Genomic DNA, 16,885 nt, shown 5'->3' with positions numbered 1-16,885 from the left:
TATTGTGGGACTCCTCAGCAGTGCGCATCCACGATCTCGCCCCTGCGAGATTCGAACCCAGGACCTACTGGCTTCGCGCGCGAGCACTTAACCAACCAGACCACTGAGCCGGCATCCAAAAGTGTCAATGTCTAACTCCAGCTAGTAAACGAAATTGAGCGACACATCCACCATTGTCTTCAGTGAGTCACTATCTCTCATTTATTATTCATTTTACATTATTCATAAACCTATCTGTTACGTAATCATGTTTCTTTATGGAATGAATAATAATATTCATTAATAAAATTATTATTTGTGTATATATGTAGTGAGATGGAGTTCATTCTAATAATTAAATTTCAAACAAATATAGTACTTCATAGGTAATTTTTAGTTTATTTAAGAAATGTTATATTATTACAAATACTATATGTAATGAAAAATAAAGTAATCAGTAATCAAACTTATTTTATGGAATATTTATTTTTATTTTTAGAAAGTTTATTTAGTGTAGATTATTTTGTCATGATAATGTTATGTCCCGATAAGCATAATGAATGGTAACTTTTGGGATCCATTTATGGACCAATACTATAAGTATATTTTTATCGTATAATTGTTATGTAACTAAAGGATTCATATCCGTATTCCTCTTATTATGAGCTTTATTTTGACCTATGAACTATTACTATAAGATTTAGCATTCTTAAATCATGCCCTGTCTATTAATTACTACCTCCCTTATTCACAGCCACATTTGGCTAATTCTTGTACAAATGTTGTTTCATATTTTATGTCACGGTGTGGTCTATCTGGTTGGTATATAAACCGAGTATGTTTGAAATAAATGATTCATATCGCAGAGACTGAGATTGATGTTCTGGACTTAACTGGTTTGGCTAGGCAGGAAGCAGGACTGCTCGTACGCGTTTTTTGGGTCATTAGTCCGATCGATAATTCACTGCTCTCTAATTGGCGGTATCGTTATGTTATACATTAACAAGGCACTCAGGCCACAAGTTATAACAGATAATGAAAAAAATTAGTTCTGATATTAATAACAGTAACTGAATAATGCTACACAAATTCCATTTATCAGATTGAATTATCGTTATGGGGCAATTGCCTTAATATCTAAGTCCATTTGCTTTACCGTTTGGTTGTTGAACCAATTGGAATGAAATCCTATAGTAAGATACTTAACACATGGGACTTATTAGAAATGGACTTGACCAACCATGGTATAACGCAGGCGCTCAATGGAATTTTCACTTGTTTCATACAGATTTATAACCGTAAACGTTATCTTTAGTGTATTTGATAAAAAGTCAAAGTTATATTAAGCTAAATCATTTACAATAGTTGGTTGCTGCTGGAATTCTCTTTTATAGTCATCGAAATACAAAGTTGGTTCGTCCCATCAACTAAATATTTGTTTGACAGAATAAATAAGTAAACAGTTCACTTTTTTAATGGATACGGAGAGAAAGAGACATAGGAATCATCAACTCTTGCCAAAGGAATATTACATCTTTAAGTAATAATTATTTAACAATTAGACCAAATAGTTGCATTTTTGCCGTTGTTTTATTGAAGTTCATTTAAAATAAACAAATTTCCAAGTGAATAAACTTTCTTTTAACATTTATTGATTGAACAACATGGAAAAAGAAGAAATGTTACTCCATTTCGATAATACTGTAAATTAGTAAACACAACTATTCACTAAAGTCATATGATAATAGATGTAGAAGATTTTTAAACATTTAATCATAATAACATATAACTAATAGTTTCTGATTTTGATGTTTGGATGTTAACAAACAATAGACGATGATAGCATATTTTGACTCTTTATTTTCATTCATTTTATTCTATATCAATGAATTCATCCGGTTTTAGTTTTAAGTCTTTTCATGTCATATTAGTAACAAATTTCTAGACATATATATATATATATATATATATATATATATATATATATCAGAAGAGGTTTTGAGGATTTTATGGTAATTTTAATAGTTGAGACCATAAGTCAGTTGAAGCAAGACCACTGTGGAAAACCTGGAAGCACTGGATGGCCGTTTCGTCCTGTTGTGGGACTCATCAGTGCGCACCTAGAGGCTGATCGTTTGCGCGCGAGACTGGAAGTTCCTGAGTTCGAATCTCGCTAGGCGGGATCGTGGATGCGCACTGCTGGGGAGTCCCACAATAGGACAAAATGGCCGTCCAGTGCTTCTAGGTTTTCCATGGTGGTCTAACTTCAATTGACTCATGACCTCAACTATAAATAAATATATATATATTCACAGCAGAATGAATTTGTAGTTCCTGCTTTATTTACAAAAAAACATTTACTAAATACTTTAGAATTTCTGGCATAATTCATTAATCATAATCAATTTTGACAAAACTGACCTTAATATTATGATATATTTCAAATATATTATGTAGGTTCAATTATATTATCAGATTGCTGTATACTAGTTTACGTTACTACCTATCAGTATTGAATATGATTATACCTATCGTCTACAATAAAACAGCTTATTTATAAAAATTAGGTGAAATATGTTACATATTATAGTACAGATGTATATTTATTCGAGACTATTTTTACATCACTTTATAAAACAGTACATAATAAGAGTTTCTTTATAAAATTTGACCTTTATTTTATTACAAATATTATTAATCAGATTAGATTTCAAGCATAGATGTGAAAAAAACACTACTTAGTAATAAAGACCAACCACTATTGATTTGAGGAAGATATTTTCTACTCATAATTATTCATTTAATTATAATTACTGAAGAAAATGCAATAATCTTTACTGTATTATATCGTGTTAACATAGAAACCGATCATTTTTATTAGGATGATATTTAAGATATGTTTTAAGTTTTTATTAGAAACTCTTTACATGATTTTTATTAAGAAATATGATAAGGAATTTTATGAGTATTTTTGTTTTACGTGACATGATATTTTGCGTGACTCAATGTTATTTAGAATATATTCTGTTCAACATCAAAAACTACAATCATATAGAGTGTAATATTAGAAAATAAATTGTCTTCAGTATATCACATATTCATGGGGTATATCATATATGGGGTATATCACATATTTATGGGGTACTATAAATATCGATTCACTCTTGCTTCAATTGAGTTGGCTAACACACCTTCTCCATTGAGCGTCATTTTATTTCTCTCTCTTCTCTTTGCTTCGCCTCTCTGACTGTCTGTCCGGATCAATGGGTGTACAAAATATATGTATTTAAAATTTATTCTCGTATTTGACTTGTTTAATTCCATTAGTCCCAACGCGATTTAAGTTGATGATTATCTAAGAGGATCGTAGACATATATTATTAATTAAAAGATGTATACATGTTACGAATTAAGTAAAATTATTATCGAATATCCTTATTCTGGTCCATAACTTAATTCTGTACACTATTGTTTTCGTATGTTGACATGCTATTACGTTCAGTCAAAATTACTCATGTATAAATGTTTGGAGCTACATCAGAGAATTAATAATAAAGATGTTAGAAAATGTCATCATGTGATTGATTATAAGTCATTTGGTTATCATTAGTCAGATATCGCGAACCAAATATGAACGTAGTGACTTAAATGCTGTTTACTGTTCCACTTGATGTCTACTCTGATATAACTTACATATCTGAAGAGTTTCAGATTGTCCATCAACCCCTTTATTTATTTCAATGCTTCATCTACTTTGTACAAATAACTTAGCCTATCAATTAGTATAGGTCGGAAAACTTTATAAAGACAATTAGAAATAATGGTGTTAATGAGGATGTTCATGAATTACTCAACCAAATGATGATGCAAAACTCCTCGGAATCCTAAGATAGTAAGTAAATACCAATTACATGTCATTTATGAAACGTTACTTTGGCTAGACTAGAAATAACGATATGAAAGTATTGCTTAAGGTTATTTCTGTTAATGTGTATCTTCATTCAATACTGTTACCCTGATGAAAAGCATAAATGTGGCTATCTAAATTCTTTCACATTCAAAATTGCACATACAATAAAATGTACCAGTAACTATTCCTTAAAATTTACTCAAAGATATAAACAATTTGGATTTGTAAGTCGTTTGTAACCGAAATGTCAATCAATTTCAAATGTTCACAACATACGTTCAACTTGAAAGAATTATATCACCAGTTTCACCATACTGAATATAATCAACTAGGAATAACAATCGTAAGCACTACAAACTTTGTTTTTTGAAAAAAAGTGTTTTGTCGACCAGTTTAGCATCAAATAATTTTACATTACATATCAATAGTGTGAATGATCATAAATCTCAGAATCTATGGTCAATAGTTACATCATTTCATAGATATTAATTTATAAAGAAAACAAAGAATATTTTGAACAGTATAGAAAGTCATAATAGTTTACATTTTGTAGTTCTAGTGGATACACTTTCTAAATAAAAAACGTTTATGGTATACAGTGGTGAAATAGCTTTGTATATATTAACTGATATAAAAACGTGGATAAAAAAGTACTATAATGGAAGTATGGAATTCACTTATTTCGAATGTGAGACCAGAATTATCACAAGAAGATGATTGCATAATCTCACTAATTGTTTGAAGTTATAAATGTGAACGATTGAATGAAAAACAAGTTATCTTAATTTAAATTTCTTGGCAAGAAGCCTGATAGTCTTGAATTCAGTGTCAGAAGACATGGTGAAAGATCACTTCTTTAGAATCCTATACTTTTATGGAACAATGGTTCACTTTATCTGGTCTTAAATAGTTATTTGGTCCTGAAGCACAGGACTTCAGCACTAAAACATTTTTACACGTACATCTACAAACCATATCTTAACCCGTGTTTTTTTTAACAAAAACTATGTTTGTGAAGATCCATCAAGATCAATATTTTTTGTATTATCTTTATAAACTCGATTTTTCTATCAACTAAAGTGATTTTGCTGTTGGATACCGGCTCAGTAGTCTAAAAGTTGAGCGTTTACGCGCGAGACCGGAAATCTTAGGTTCAAGACCCTACTGCAGGATTGTGGATGCGTATTGTTGAGGAGTATCATAATAGGTGGAAACAACCATCTAGTACTTCCTAGTTTTCAATGGCGGTCTGACATTGATCGGTTCACGATCTCGTTTATAATTTTACCTTATCTGAGATTGAATTCAAATTACCTTTTCATGATACAATCACCTACCTAAGTACAAATACATAAATATTATAACTTATTGATTAGTTCTGATTTACCTAAACATACAGAACAAGGATATCAGTAAAATCATTAGTATTTAACGGGTTTTTTTGTTACCAAGAAATAATATTCTATAACTGGAATGATCTTTTATTGAAATGAATAGTAAACGGACACAAACATTTTAATCGTTTTTTTAAAAATTTAATAAACAAATCAATCACATCAAAATCACTTTATGTTATTATTATTATTACTATGAACAAAATGTTAAATATGAAGCTACATCCGTTTCATATGTTGTCTAATCAAGAAACAACCATTTGAAACAATCAGAACACTTAACTATAATCAAGTAATTATTCATAATTTTTTTTATTACAATAACCATTAATATGTTCCTTCCTACATTTTAACCCAAACAAAAAAAAATGGAAAGTGACATTCATAATTTAAATGGTATAACTCATGAAAAAAACAACATAGAGATTGAAAAAAAGATTACAATGTAAAGATTGATAGATATATGCAGATAACATGTTCTTCTTATTTTGTTTTTTTCATCCTATAAATCAATTTCAGAAATCTGATTGAATAATTTCCTTTTAACCAATCAAATAGATATCATTTGTTAACTAGAGTTTAAAACCAAAAAAAAACAAAAAAACAAACAAATAAGAAAACAAACATAATTTATGTTAAGAAAAGTAAATTTGTGTCATTTTTTTTTACTGAAAAATATTTTTGTTTAAATTAACTTGACTATTGAGAAAGTGTTTTTTTTGTGTGAAAGAAACCAAAAAAAACTATAAACAAACAAACATTTACACAAAATGATTAGTTATAAAATGAAAATGAAAATTTATGTTTTATCCATATCATTAATGTTATATATTTGTTAGAAATATGTCATATAATATTCAAATGACTACAGTTTCTTCATCTACAGTTCAATCAACTACATTAAATAATTCTTATCCTACTACTATTACTACTACTACTTGTGGTACTACCACTACTACTACTAATAATAATACTTATATGCCAACTACAATATCAAATACGTTTCAATCATGTATTCAAACTGAATTATCAGATAATCATTATCTGTTTGATGTACATAAAACAAAAGATGATTCTATGAATAATAAATTATATACAGTTGATCATTTAATAAAATCAACATCAATAAAATCAAAATCGAAACGTCTAGAAAAACATGTTACATTATCTGATGAAATATTAGATGTAAATTATCCACCATTTCTTCAACATCATTATATAAAATCTAATGATTATTATAATAAATTTAATATTGATAATTTAGATAATAAAAATAATAAAAATTTAACTAATATAGATCATAATTATCCATTATCAATTAATCCAACTATTCCACATATGTCAACGGATAAAATAAGTACAGCAAGTCTTGGAAGTATGGTAAAATATTGTACAGATAATCATGGTAAGTTATTCATTGTTTAGTAAACAAAAATGTTATATTTTTAATAGATAAATAAAAAACAAGTTGTCTGTTTTTTGTTAGAGCTTACCGATCTCAAAATAGTTAACAAAAATGGTAGTATTGGATGGGACAAATGTTATTATGCGTAGGAAATTCTTGTAAAAACTGTTATTTATGGATATCTCTTTGATTGTTGTAGTGTTGGACAATTAATTTGAAATAATAGAAAACCTTCGTTACAGGGTTTTCTGTTAGTCTGTTATATCTTTATCCTTGAAATTAATGAACTAGATTATGTCATAGGAACGCATGTCAGACAGTGTCAAGGTTAGATATGTAATTATTAACTTACTGACGGCCTACTATGAGAAGAATAAGATATTACTTACTGATAATTAAGTAGTAATCAATGTTACGTTTGTTTTTGACCTGGTACTGATTGAAGTCCAATTTCCAAGTTTTGATGATTGTTGTCCCTTATCATTTAACTAATTTTGAAATTATTCCATTGTTGTCATTTATATTCTAAGAAATAAACAACAATCAAATGTTTATTTAACATTTCGAGATTTTTCAAAGTCAAGTGAGTAGTAATTTAAATGCCAAACAGCTGCATCCTAGTAATACACAGTATTAATTTTATACACTTTTTTATTGATACATAGCCTCACTGCCTTATGCACTCTGGATTTCTTAGAAAAAGTAAATGAAGGTATTGATAAAGCGTATTATGAAACTCTCCGTTTTTAAGAAATTAATATTCGAAAACTAGAACAACAACAGTCAAAGAGACACGGTAACCTATGAAGTACATTTATATTTCGATCGTTTACCGTTACAAAAATGTAGAATGAATTAGTAGAATGATATGATTTCATATCTCGTTCAATTCATTTTCGACAACCTTCTTATTTAATGAAACAAAGTTTTTTTCCTTACAAAAGCAATATGATTTGTTAAGTAACATGCTAAATATATTCATGAAGATTTTACTAGATATTAAAGTGGAAAAGTTCAAATAGGTATGCAGTTTTTTTATTTTGAATCTTCCTATTAACAATATACTATTAACGTCAATAACAGATAGTTATTTGACATTTAAAAACAAACATTTTTCCCCTGTACATATCTGTGAATCACAGCAAGATGAAAAATCTTTAGTTCACAAATAATAAGAGTATACAATCATTGTTGTGTAATAAATTGGCAAATAAAATACCCCTGTAGTGAACGAGCACAAAAGTGGGGACTATTGAATGTTTATGAATACAAAAAAATCTGAGAACTATACAGTAAATAATCCATTTACAAGATGTCAATCAATCATCTCAGACTATATTGTTATTTCGTTTCCGCACCAATCATTCTATGTTCTCGTTCTCTTTTCTGTCTCCACGCATTTCACTTTTGATTAATGATACATACTACTTATATCTGTCTACATCAGTAGCACACACTGCACCCCCGGCTGGTTCTATCTTCATGTGAAATATTTTTTTACATTTATTGATAGATACCGGTCATTTTAAGGGTACTTTTCCATTTTAGATCTATTCAACAATTTAATAGTTTATTGGGTCACGACATTTTCAGATTTCACATTGTAATTTTTATGTAAAGGAAAAAGGGATGAACTTGTATTTTTGTATTCTAATGGCTGCGTTGTGTTGTATGAAAACATTGTTTCTCAAAAAATTGTTACTTATAAATATATTGAGTAGAATAGTTATTTTTGTAGTGATATATAGTTTCAATTATAGTTCCCAGACATATTCCAAGACGGCGACATTGTGTTTGTATGTAGACTATTCGATATGCTTCTGAGATAGTAATTACTCGTAATTGGGCGAAATATTTTTCGCTTTCAAAAGGTGCACTTAGTGATGAAATACAGTATATAGGTGCATAAACAATGCAAGGTTACATTTCCTGATCGTTCCAGTTACACAGCAAGACATATAATTCAACTTTGAAGAAAGATTTTCACTTATAATAGTTCTGAACCTGTTATCACTTTTAGATATCGAAAAACAACTATAATTTAGTTGGGTTTTTTCAATGTCCGCTCTGGGTAAACTAGGCTAGGAAAGATATTTAATCAGCGAAAAAGATAGTTGATGTAGTTAAAATAAGCACATCTTGTAGTAAAGTTTGTATTGGTTTCCTGTTGAGATTTTTAAAAGTCAGCTAACTGAGAGAGTAGTTTATGTGCACTATCAAAAGACTTTTCGGTAATAGTATAAATATTGAGATGACTATGTGATTACTAACTTAGTAAAAACTGAGCAACTAATAAAATTTTGAAAAGAAAAGGAAATCAGTAGAGTTGAATAAAAGCAACAATTAATTAACTAATATAGAATTGATGGAATATGGCTAGCAGTATAATTCATGATACCTATTTTGTCCTATCTAGGACTCGTCGACTGATTATGCTAGTATCCCGAAGTTGATGTCCACTCACGGATTCGAACCTAGCATCTTTTGCTTCGAACGCCAACTCGTCATTTGATTAAAGACTCAGTTGAGACAATGATTCACTTGTGTAACCTGCATAAATTTTAAACTGACTTTTATGATTTGAACATTTGTTGATGTATGATTTAATTTATATCAATCTTGGTTGGTATGTATGCATAAACTTGTTTCATAATGACAAATCTCAAGAAGATCCGTACAAGATGCACATATTCTAACTAAGGCTGATTAAAATTCAGTTTGATTATCTATAAGGGGATAATTCAAGGTAATAAAATTACTATAATATCCACGAAACCCTTTTTGATATTATAAATTAAATGAATTTGTTAAAACCAACTAAGAATTATTTTCACAAAACGCAAACCAATGTCCATAAGAACGGTTGTTATAATCTCAGTGAATCTTATAATTTACTTCAATAAAATAAATAGAAATCAATGTAAGCAAATGATTTTTAGGTTATCACAACTTCGACATGTTTTTCAATTACAAACTCACATGACAGTTGTGAAATATTAGGGATTTTTCATTTATTATGTTGTGATGAAATGATTATTAGGAAAAACATGTGTTAGGATTATCCTCTTCCGAGAATCGATAAGTGAGTTCAACATTTTTTGCTACTGAGTGAGGGATATATGTAAGAGTAGAATTTTCACAGAAAATTTTCTTTCAAGCACCTAAGTTGATCAACATTTGTCTATCATGAACATACCATTGTGGAGAATCCCAACATACCGGGTGAACAAACACAAATGTGGTATAATTTAAGGCTTGTAGTTTACTCTTTAGTAAAAATCACACTTTTATATATAGCAATGATCAAGTAGTTGGAAAAAAATACCCAGAAATACTTCATACCATCCATTAATTGAAAAATGATAAAAATTACGGATAACGTCAGCCAAAACATCGGAAAAATATATACCGGATCCTAAATATTTTAATATCTGAATAACGCATGCTAAATATCATTATTCATAATAATAGTAATAATATAAACTAAGAATGCCGGTCAGTTTAAACGTTATCTCTCAGTCTTAACCAGTTTTAAGCACATTGTATGAGAAAATGAGCGACTAGGTAACCGAAAACGTTTCTATCCGAGTTTATTGAGTGCAATTAACTCCTTTTACTTCTTATTTCTGGTGATTACAATGGATCTTAGAAATGTTGTTTTACTCAATTTTATACCCAAGTAACAGCATTTTTAGGAGTAAACTAAGGATGACTTTGTAAATTCCTTTCCAACTAATCTACACATTGAAGTCTATACAATAACATAAACTTTTCGTACCGTTGAACTAATGCTCCAAAATGGTACTTCCAAAAGATAAGAACATTCATTATCTGGTCGGTACAGAAAAGGCCAAAGTCACTTAAGCATACGGCAAAGAAAAATTATGAGCTGAACTTAATAAACTAATATGAATCTTCATTTTTTTCAATGTTTTTCATTTAAGGATTAGTTATTTTCAGTAGGTGAGTTCATGAGTTGATCTAATCAGTTAAAAAGTAAAAACCTTTAAGCACTTGTAAGACGTTTGATCCTGCTTTGGAATTCCTCAGCAGTGCATACTCACGATCCCTCACAAGGGACTCAAACCCATAACCTCCTATCGCGCGCTCGAACACTTAACTTATAGACCACTAAGCCGTCGTCCAACGGTGTTAATGTCTAGTTTCATAGTCTTGCGCGACCCTTCATTCTATGTTTTCATTGTTTTTTTTTCATGAACATATAATTTGTAAACGTCTATGCGAACCAACACAAACTGAACACTGTTAACTTCAAGTGAATCACATTAACAAATTCCAGTCGTCATGTAAACGTTATCGTAAACATGGTTATTACTTAATTCTCTCAATATGAATGATTTCTTTAATCACTATTGCACATAACCAAAACATGTCAATTATCAAACATAATTATAACCTTTAAATTTAATCAAAAACCATATTGTATTAATTAAAATACATAAATAATTGTATTCATATTGAATAATACAATACATATATAATTATAACATTGTCAAAGTATACTCTTACATATCACTGTGACGGAAACTATTCAAATAGCTATAGCCTATTACTACTTTGTAATCCAGTTTTGTTTTTCTGTTTTTCTGTTCAATGTGACTTTTTTGCTAAAATATAAATTTAGCTGTTTAAAACTTTCTAAATTTTAACAAATCACTAGAGTTCACTTGAACTAGAATTTAGACTCTTATCTTAATATAAACGAATAAATTGTTAACATGTGATTTGAAATTAAAATGTTTCTTCCCAAAAAAGAATGCCACCTTAATTGTTTATTTATAGCATGTATGATTGAACAAACAAAACAACCAACATTATTGCTGGTTGAAAACTTTTTATGAAGTCGTATTTTATCAGTTGAATTTGATGGATTATAAACACTTGAGACTGTTTGTAGGTAGAAAAAAAGTTTATGAAAGCCTATCATTTGTACATGTCCTGTAAATCTTTTACAACTGAGCTGATTGGCATATGTGTTATTCATGGTCAATAATTACTTGACTCGACGGACGGTGTTACCTGATGTAAGTGTTTTCCAGTAGAAATCTATGGACGGCTAACCAAAAATATAGCATCAGTTAACAAAGACACTGATCACTGAACTGAGCTGTGTTGATAGGTATAGACTAATTGATTGGGTTTCATGTGATTGTCGTATCCAATGGTTTGAAACATTGAATGAATTGTCTGGGAACTGCTTGCAGTGGCGCAGGTGCGTCTGTTCACTTAACTGTTCTGATATGTTTCATTTCGCCCATGCTTCATTGAATTGTATCTCCGACGAATAATCTTTTTTATTACCCCTGACACTGTTACTACCTCTGTGGTGTCTGCTACTTATGATGGCGGACATAAGTAGTTTATAACACTCATCAAAAGTTGAATTCCTAGCAGAGGAGTGCTAAGAAGATCTAAGTGAAGAAATTATAAAGAGGAAAAGAAAAGAATCATGAATTGGAAGTATAAAACAGAATATAAAGAACAATTAGTAGAGAATTTGCAGATGAAGTATTTAGTGTATGGTTCTCATGTTTGGTCAAGATATTCTGTAATTTTGTATAAAATAATAAATTGGTTTCCCCCACCAGAGTCTTGTATCTGTTCATAACACTTCTAATACTTTGCGATTTGGCTTGACAGTTTCATCTCTCTGAGCTGACAGGGTAATAACAACTTGAACCGATGCACATACGTACCAGTTTCTACGTTGCGACTGACTGACATTTTATGTGGTTCTTCTAATAATATATTTTTTTGACGACAATTATGTTCAAAGTTCAATCAATATTGATGGAAGAATTCTTCTCGGTTCTAATTATAAGTATGATTATATAACTACTTATAATGTTACTGATAAAACAGTATATAATAATTCCAGTTTGCTTCTTATTTTCATTTAATAATTCACTGTAACCCCTTTATTATTTTATGATAAGAATCCTTCTGTTACTAACGACACCCTGATAAGATTTACAGGTTATTTTTCTGATTATTTGCGTAATTTTTGTATCGACTAAAAAGAACGTTTTTCAGTTTAATTACATTTCAAGTAAAATTTTGAAATCACAAATATGAATAAATCAAGATATAGAAAAAACGTACATTTATCTTCTCCGTCTACAGTAATTCAATGTTTTCGGCAAGTGTTATTAACGACAATTTTATATTCAGGCAATAGAATCAAGCTGAATTATTTAATATATTCATTAACCTGCTCAATAACTTTTATTCCTTAACATGTTTCTAATAAAAAGAGTTGTACAGATTCTTTTTGGAAAAACATTTTATTTAGTCCCAGATAATTTATCTTCTTAATTTATGTTTATATGTATTCAGTTATCGGTTTCATTCACGTTTCTTCATTTTTGTAAAAGAAACTTGTTGAAATATCTTATACCGGGAATTCTTCATTCTACAAAAATATAATATTGAATAAAGCCATAAATAATAATAATAAATTCACTTGGTATTGATTAATTGAATCTTCTCATTGATGTTTAGAACCGCAATTGACCAGTCTCTTATTGGTATGTGTGTAACCTGTACAGATTGCCTCAATATTGTTCTAATTCACAAGCGTTATAAGCAAAGATGGATAGCAGCTAGCAGTGGAATCAAAGACGCGCGTTTTGTTCAAGTGAATTTAAACTTCACCCCATCGCACAAGCAGGTGATTATAAGGACTCAATAGCTAAGTGGATAAAGTGATGGCGTTTGAAGCTGACGGTAGTATGTTCGTGTCCTAGAGTGAACATCAATTCTGAGATACAGGTACATCCTGATAACAAGTCCCGAATAGGAGGAAAACTCGCGTCCTGGATTCCACTGTTAGCCACTATCTATCCTTACTTAATAATAATAATACATGATAAAATCACTCACCAAAAAATATCAGAAAATTATTCAGTCTGACAGAGATGATTTTATGTCACCTAAATCTATCCGCTATGTTACATAGTATGATTTAAAGTCTGAAAATTATTTCGATCACCAATAATAAACACTGTAATATTCAATGCAAACAACCAAAATAAATAATAACACAATTCTCACCTATACATAAATATTTGATACTTAATGTCTTATGACTAATACATAGATTCTTAAAATTGTTTAAGGCAAAATATTCTAACATAAATTGTTTCTCAAACAGAGTATACACAATAAAGATTGTAAGATAGTTAGCTAGTTTTAAATTGAACTAATATAATTATCAACTATTGAAGAGGGTCATACTACGGCGAAACGGATGATTTGATTTTCATTGTTTCATCACTAGATATTAGCTTATGATATAAATCAATTTCAAGGTAGATAATTCTATCATTACAAATATAAAACAATAAATCAATGTTGATCTCTATTCTTAGGGATCCAATGTTTGCTATTTTTGAATTAGTAATCATAAATGCATATTTTAATGTCTTACCATTGTATTCACTAAAACTAAAATAAGGAAAACAGTAACTGCATAATCTAATATGGTGGATACACAATCATTCAATGGCGAACACAAATGGGTAACGGTGTTTTAGCTGTTAAGCCAACAATAGTGATAAATCTATATTCTATTTTATAGTTCAAGTTTTAAAATTTAAATAGTAATTGACGAAAAAACTGGTAAGTTCTCAACAAATTTAACAATATACTATAGTGTATGCTACTGCTGTCGATTGATATAAGTAGTATGTATCATCAATCAAAAGTGAAATACCTGGCAGCAGAAGGTTAAGAAGATGAACGAAAGAAAACAAGAACAATAAATGATTGCTGTGAAAACGAAGAAACAATAAAGTCTGAGACTACTGATTGACGTTTGCAAAAGGAAACAGTCAAGTTTGAGACAGTTGATTGACATTTTACTATGAAACTTCGTAATTTTGTATTCGGATACATTCGATTGTACCCATTTATGTTCTCGTTCACCACACCACTACTTAAACTTGGAACATATATAAATGGATGTATAAAAGTTGTTTCAAATACTGTCGAAATTGGTTTGTGAAATAGAATAATCGGTTCATGATTTCAATAAAAAAAGAATAATCTCCACAACTTATACTGATAATTACCATATACTCACTAATCATCAGATTAGTGAGGGAATTCTCGGAGTTCTAGTGAGAAGCTGAGACCAAGGGGGTTAATCCATGTCGCGTAGAGACAGGTATCTACCTGAGTACAATGGTCGATGGTCGCGCAATCTCGTGAATTGATTGAGGCTAGTCATTAACATCGTTGGATGCCGGCTCAGTGGTACAGAGGTTAAGCGTTCGCGCGCGAAACCAAAGGCCCTGTATACGAGTCCCGCGGGCATATCCGTTGATGTGCACTGCTGAGGAGTCCCACAATCGAAGGAAACGGCCGTCCAGTGCTTCCAGGTTTTCAGTGGTGGTCTAACACCAATCGGTCCATGATCTCAATCAAAAACGTTTTTACTAGAAATAAGACGAATGGTTACTGAATTATTATTCTAAAACTATCCAGCTAATAAATGTATGATAAAAATTAAGTATTTGATCATATTTTAAAGTTACCGAGAGATATAATCATCTTACAAAATTGATTTCATGTATTATTCTATTTCATACACATAGTTCCCTTTATTATCTTAAATAGAGCAAGAACAAAGATTGGTGCAGAATAATATGAATTCATTTTATTTCGTTAGGTTCTCATCAGCTGCTTACAACCTAAATTATTTGAAATTCAAATTATTACAGATATTGACATCTTTATACATAAGAGTGTGATTAAGGATCAATACATGTGTATGATGATGTAGCAAGCAAAGATTCAGATAGAGTTAATGAGCTCATAAAATGTTTGATTCGAATAAATAAATAAAGTTAGAGAGGGGAAGTTCTGGAACATTGAAATAGTGATTAGAACAATAAATAAGAACTTTCGTCTAAATTTGAACGAATAGTTTCACAATATTTGGGCGCCGAGTTAATTTGAGACATTAAAAAGAAGAATATATTTGTAAAATCTCAGTGAATGATTAGAACTCATGAAAATAGATTAATGGTAATAAAGAAAATATGAATTGAAATCAATCAGTTATATATGATGTAATTTATATTTCAGAAAGAGTTGCAATAATGACGTAATAAATAAATAAATAGGAGCAAATTAATAGAAAGAGTGGGGGTTATTGTTACCAGGGTAAGGAAAGATTTATTACTGTCTCTTTTTTGTATACATAGATCTGGTTTTAAACGTTTGATTGCTAACGCTTCAGCGAATTTCAAAAGGTTCGAGTTTGATTGTTTGTTAATCACCTTGAAGGACTTCAGTATATCAGCTTTATGTCCTGTATCAAGGAGATGTCTTGCGATAGCACTGTTGAATGAGTTCAATCCATTTAATCTTAAACTTTTAGGAATATGTTCTTTGAATCGGACGTAGGCTCTCCTTTCTGTTCTACCAATGTAACTGCTTTGGCAGGTACATGTAAATTTGTATACACAGTTGGTGGTAACATGAAAGGGATACCTGTCGACCTTTGATTGTGTCAAAGAACATGTTGTTTTGGACAGGACAATCAATTTCGCTGCAGGATAGGTTCTTGTCAGTGCAGTTTTTAGTCTCATATTGATTGATCCTGTGACATCGTCACCTTTGAACTGAAGTTTAATAAAAATAGGCTTTTTATTTGCTGTAATTTCTTTCGGTTTTTTATCTTCACATTTGCCGTATTTCTCAATAAATTTCAGTGGGTATCCGTTATTCTTTAAACATTTTTTAACATTCATAACTTCCTCTTCTAGTGTATCGGAAGTACATATTCTTTCTGTTCTGTAAAACAGTGTTTTGACCAGTGCCTTTTTGTAACTGATTGGACAAAAGCTATTGAAATTAAGATAACTACCATTCCATGTGTCTTTCTTATAAACTGAACGTTGAACTGTACCATCTTTTCTTCTTTTCATCGCAAACGAGACCCACGAGGTCGTAGATTATTGTAAGTAGAGTTATCGATCATCTTCTTTTTCAGAAGATCTCTGAGTACTTTGGTGATTCTTTTCTCAATGGAATCAGTTAAGTCTTTGTTACTTTTCTCTAACTTGAATTTCATATGGTCGTTCAAGATGGACTTCATCTTAAAAACATAACCTGTTTTGTTCATTCGAACAACACTTGAGCCTTTGTCTGACCTCACATATATCAATG

The 16,885-nt window shown here is 30.1% G+C and overlaps 1 protein-coding gene across 1 annotated transcript in view; it reads left to right on the top strand.

Annotated features, from left to right (window-relative positions):
* Positions 1-5,951: 5,951 nt before the first annotated feature.
* The window catches only part of MS3_00003748 (uncharacterized protein), a gene marked incomplete at its 3' end in the record, with an annotated part of 86,212 nt that continues 75,278 nt past the window's right edge, over positions 5,952-16,885 (top strand). Inside the window, exon 1 of the mRNA XM_012943827.3 lies at positions 5,952-6,688. Within this exon, the coding sequence (XP_012799281.3) occupies positions 6,127-6,688 (562 nt within the window). The 5' untranslated portion in view covers positions 5,952-6,126. The remainder of the gene's footprint in view (positions 6,689-16,885) is intronic.

Source organism: Schistosoma haematobium, chromosome ZW (assembly GCF_000699445.3).
Source record: "Schistosoma haematobium chromosome ZW, whole genome shotgun sequence".
Classification (NCBI taxonomy): Eukaryota; Metazoa; Platyhelminthes; class Trematoda; order Strigeidida; family Schistosomatidae; genus Schistosoma; species Schistosoma haematobium.
This window is presented reverse-complemented; position numbering and strand designations above follow the sequence as displayed.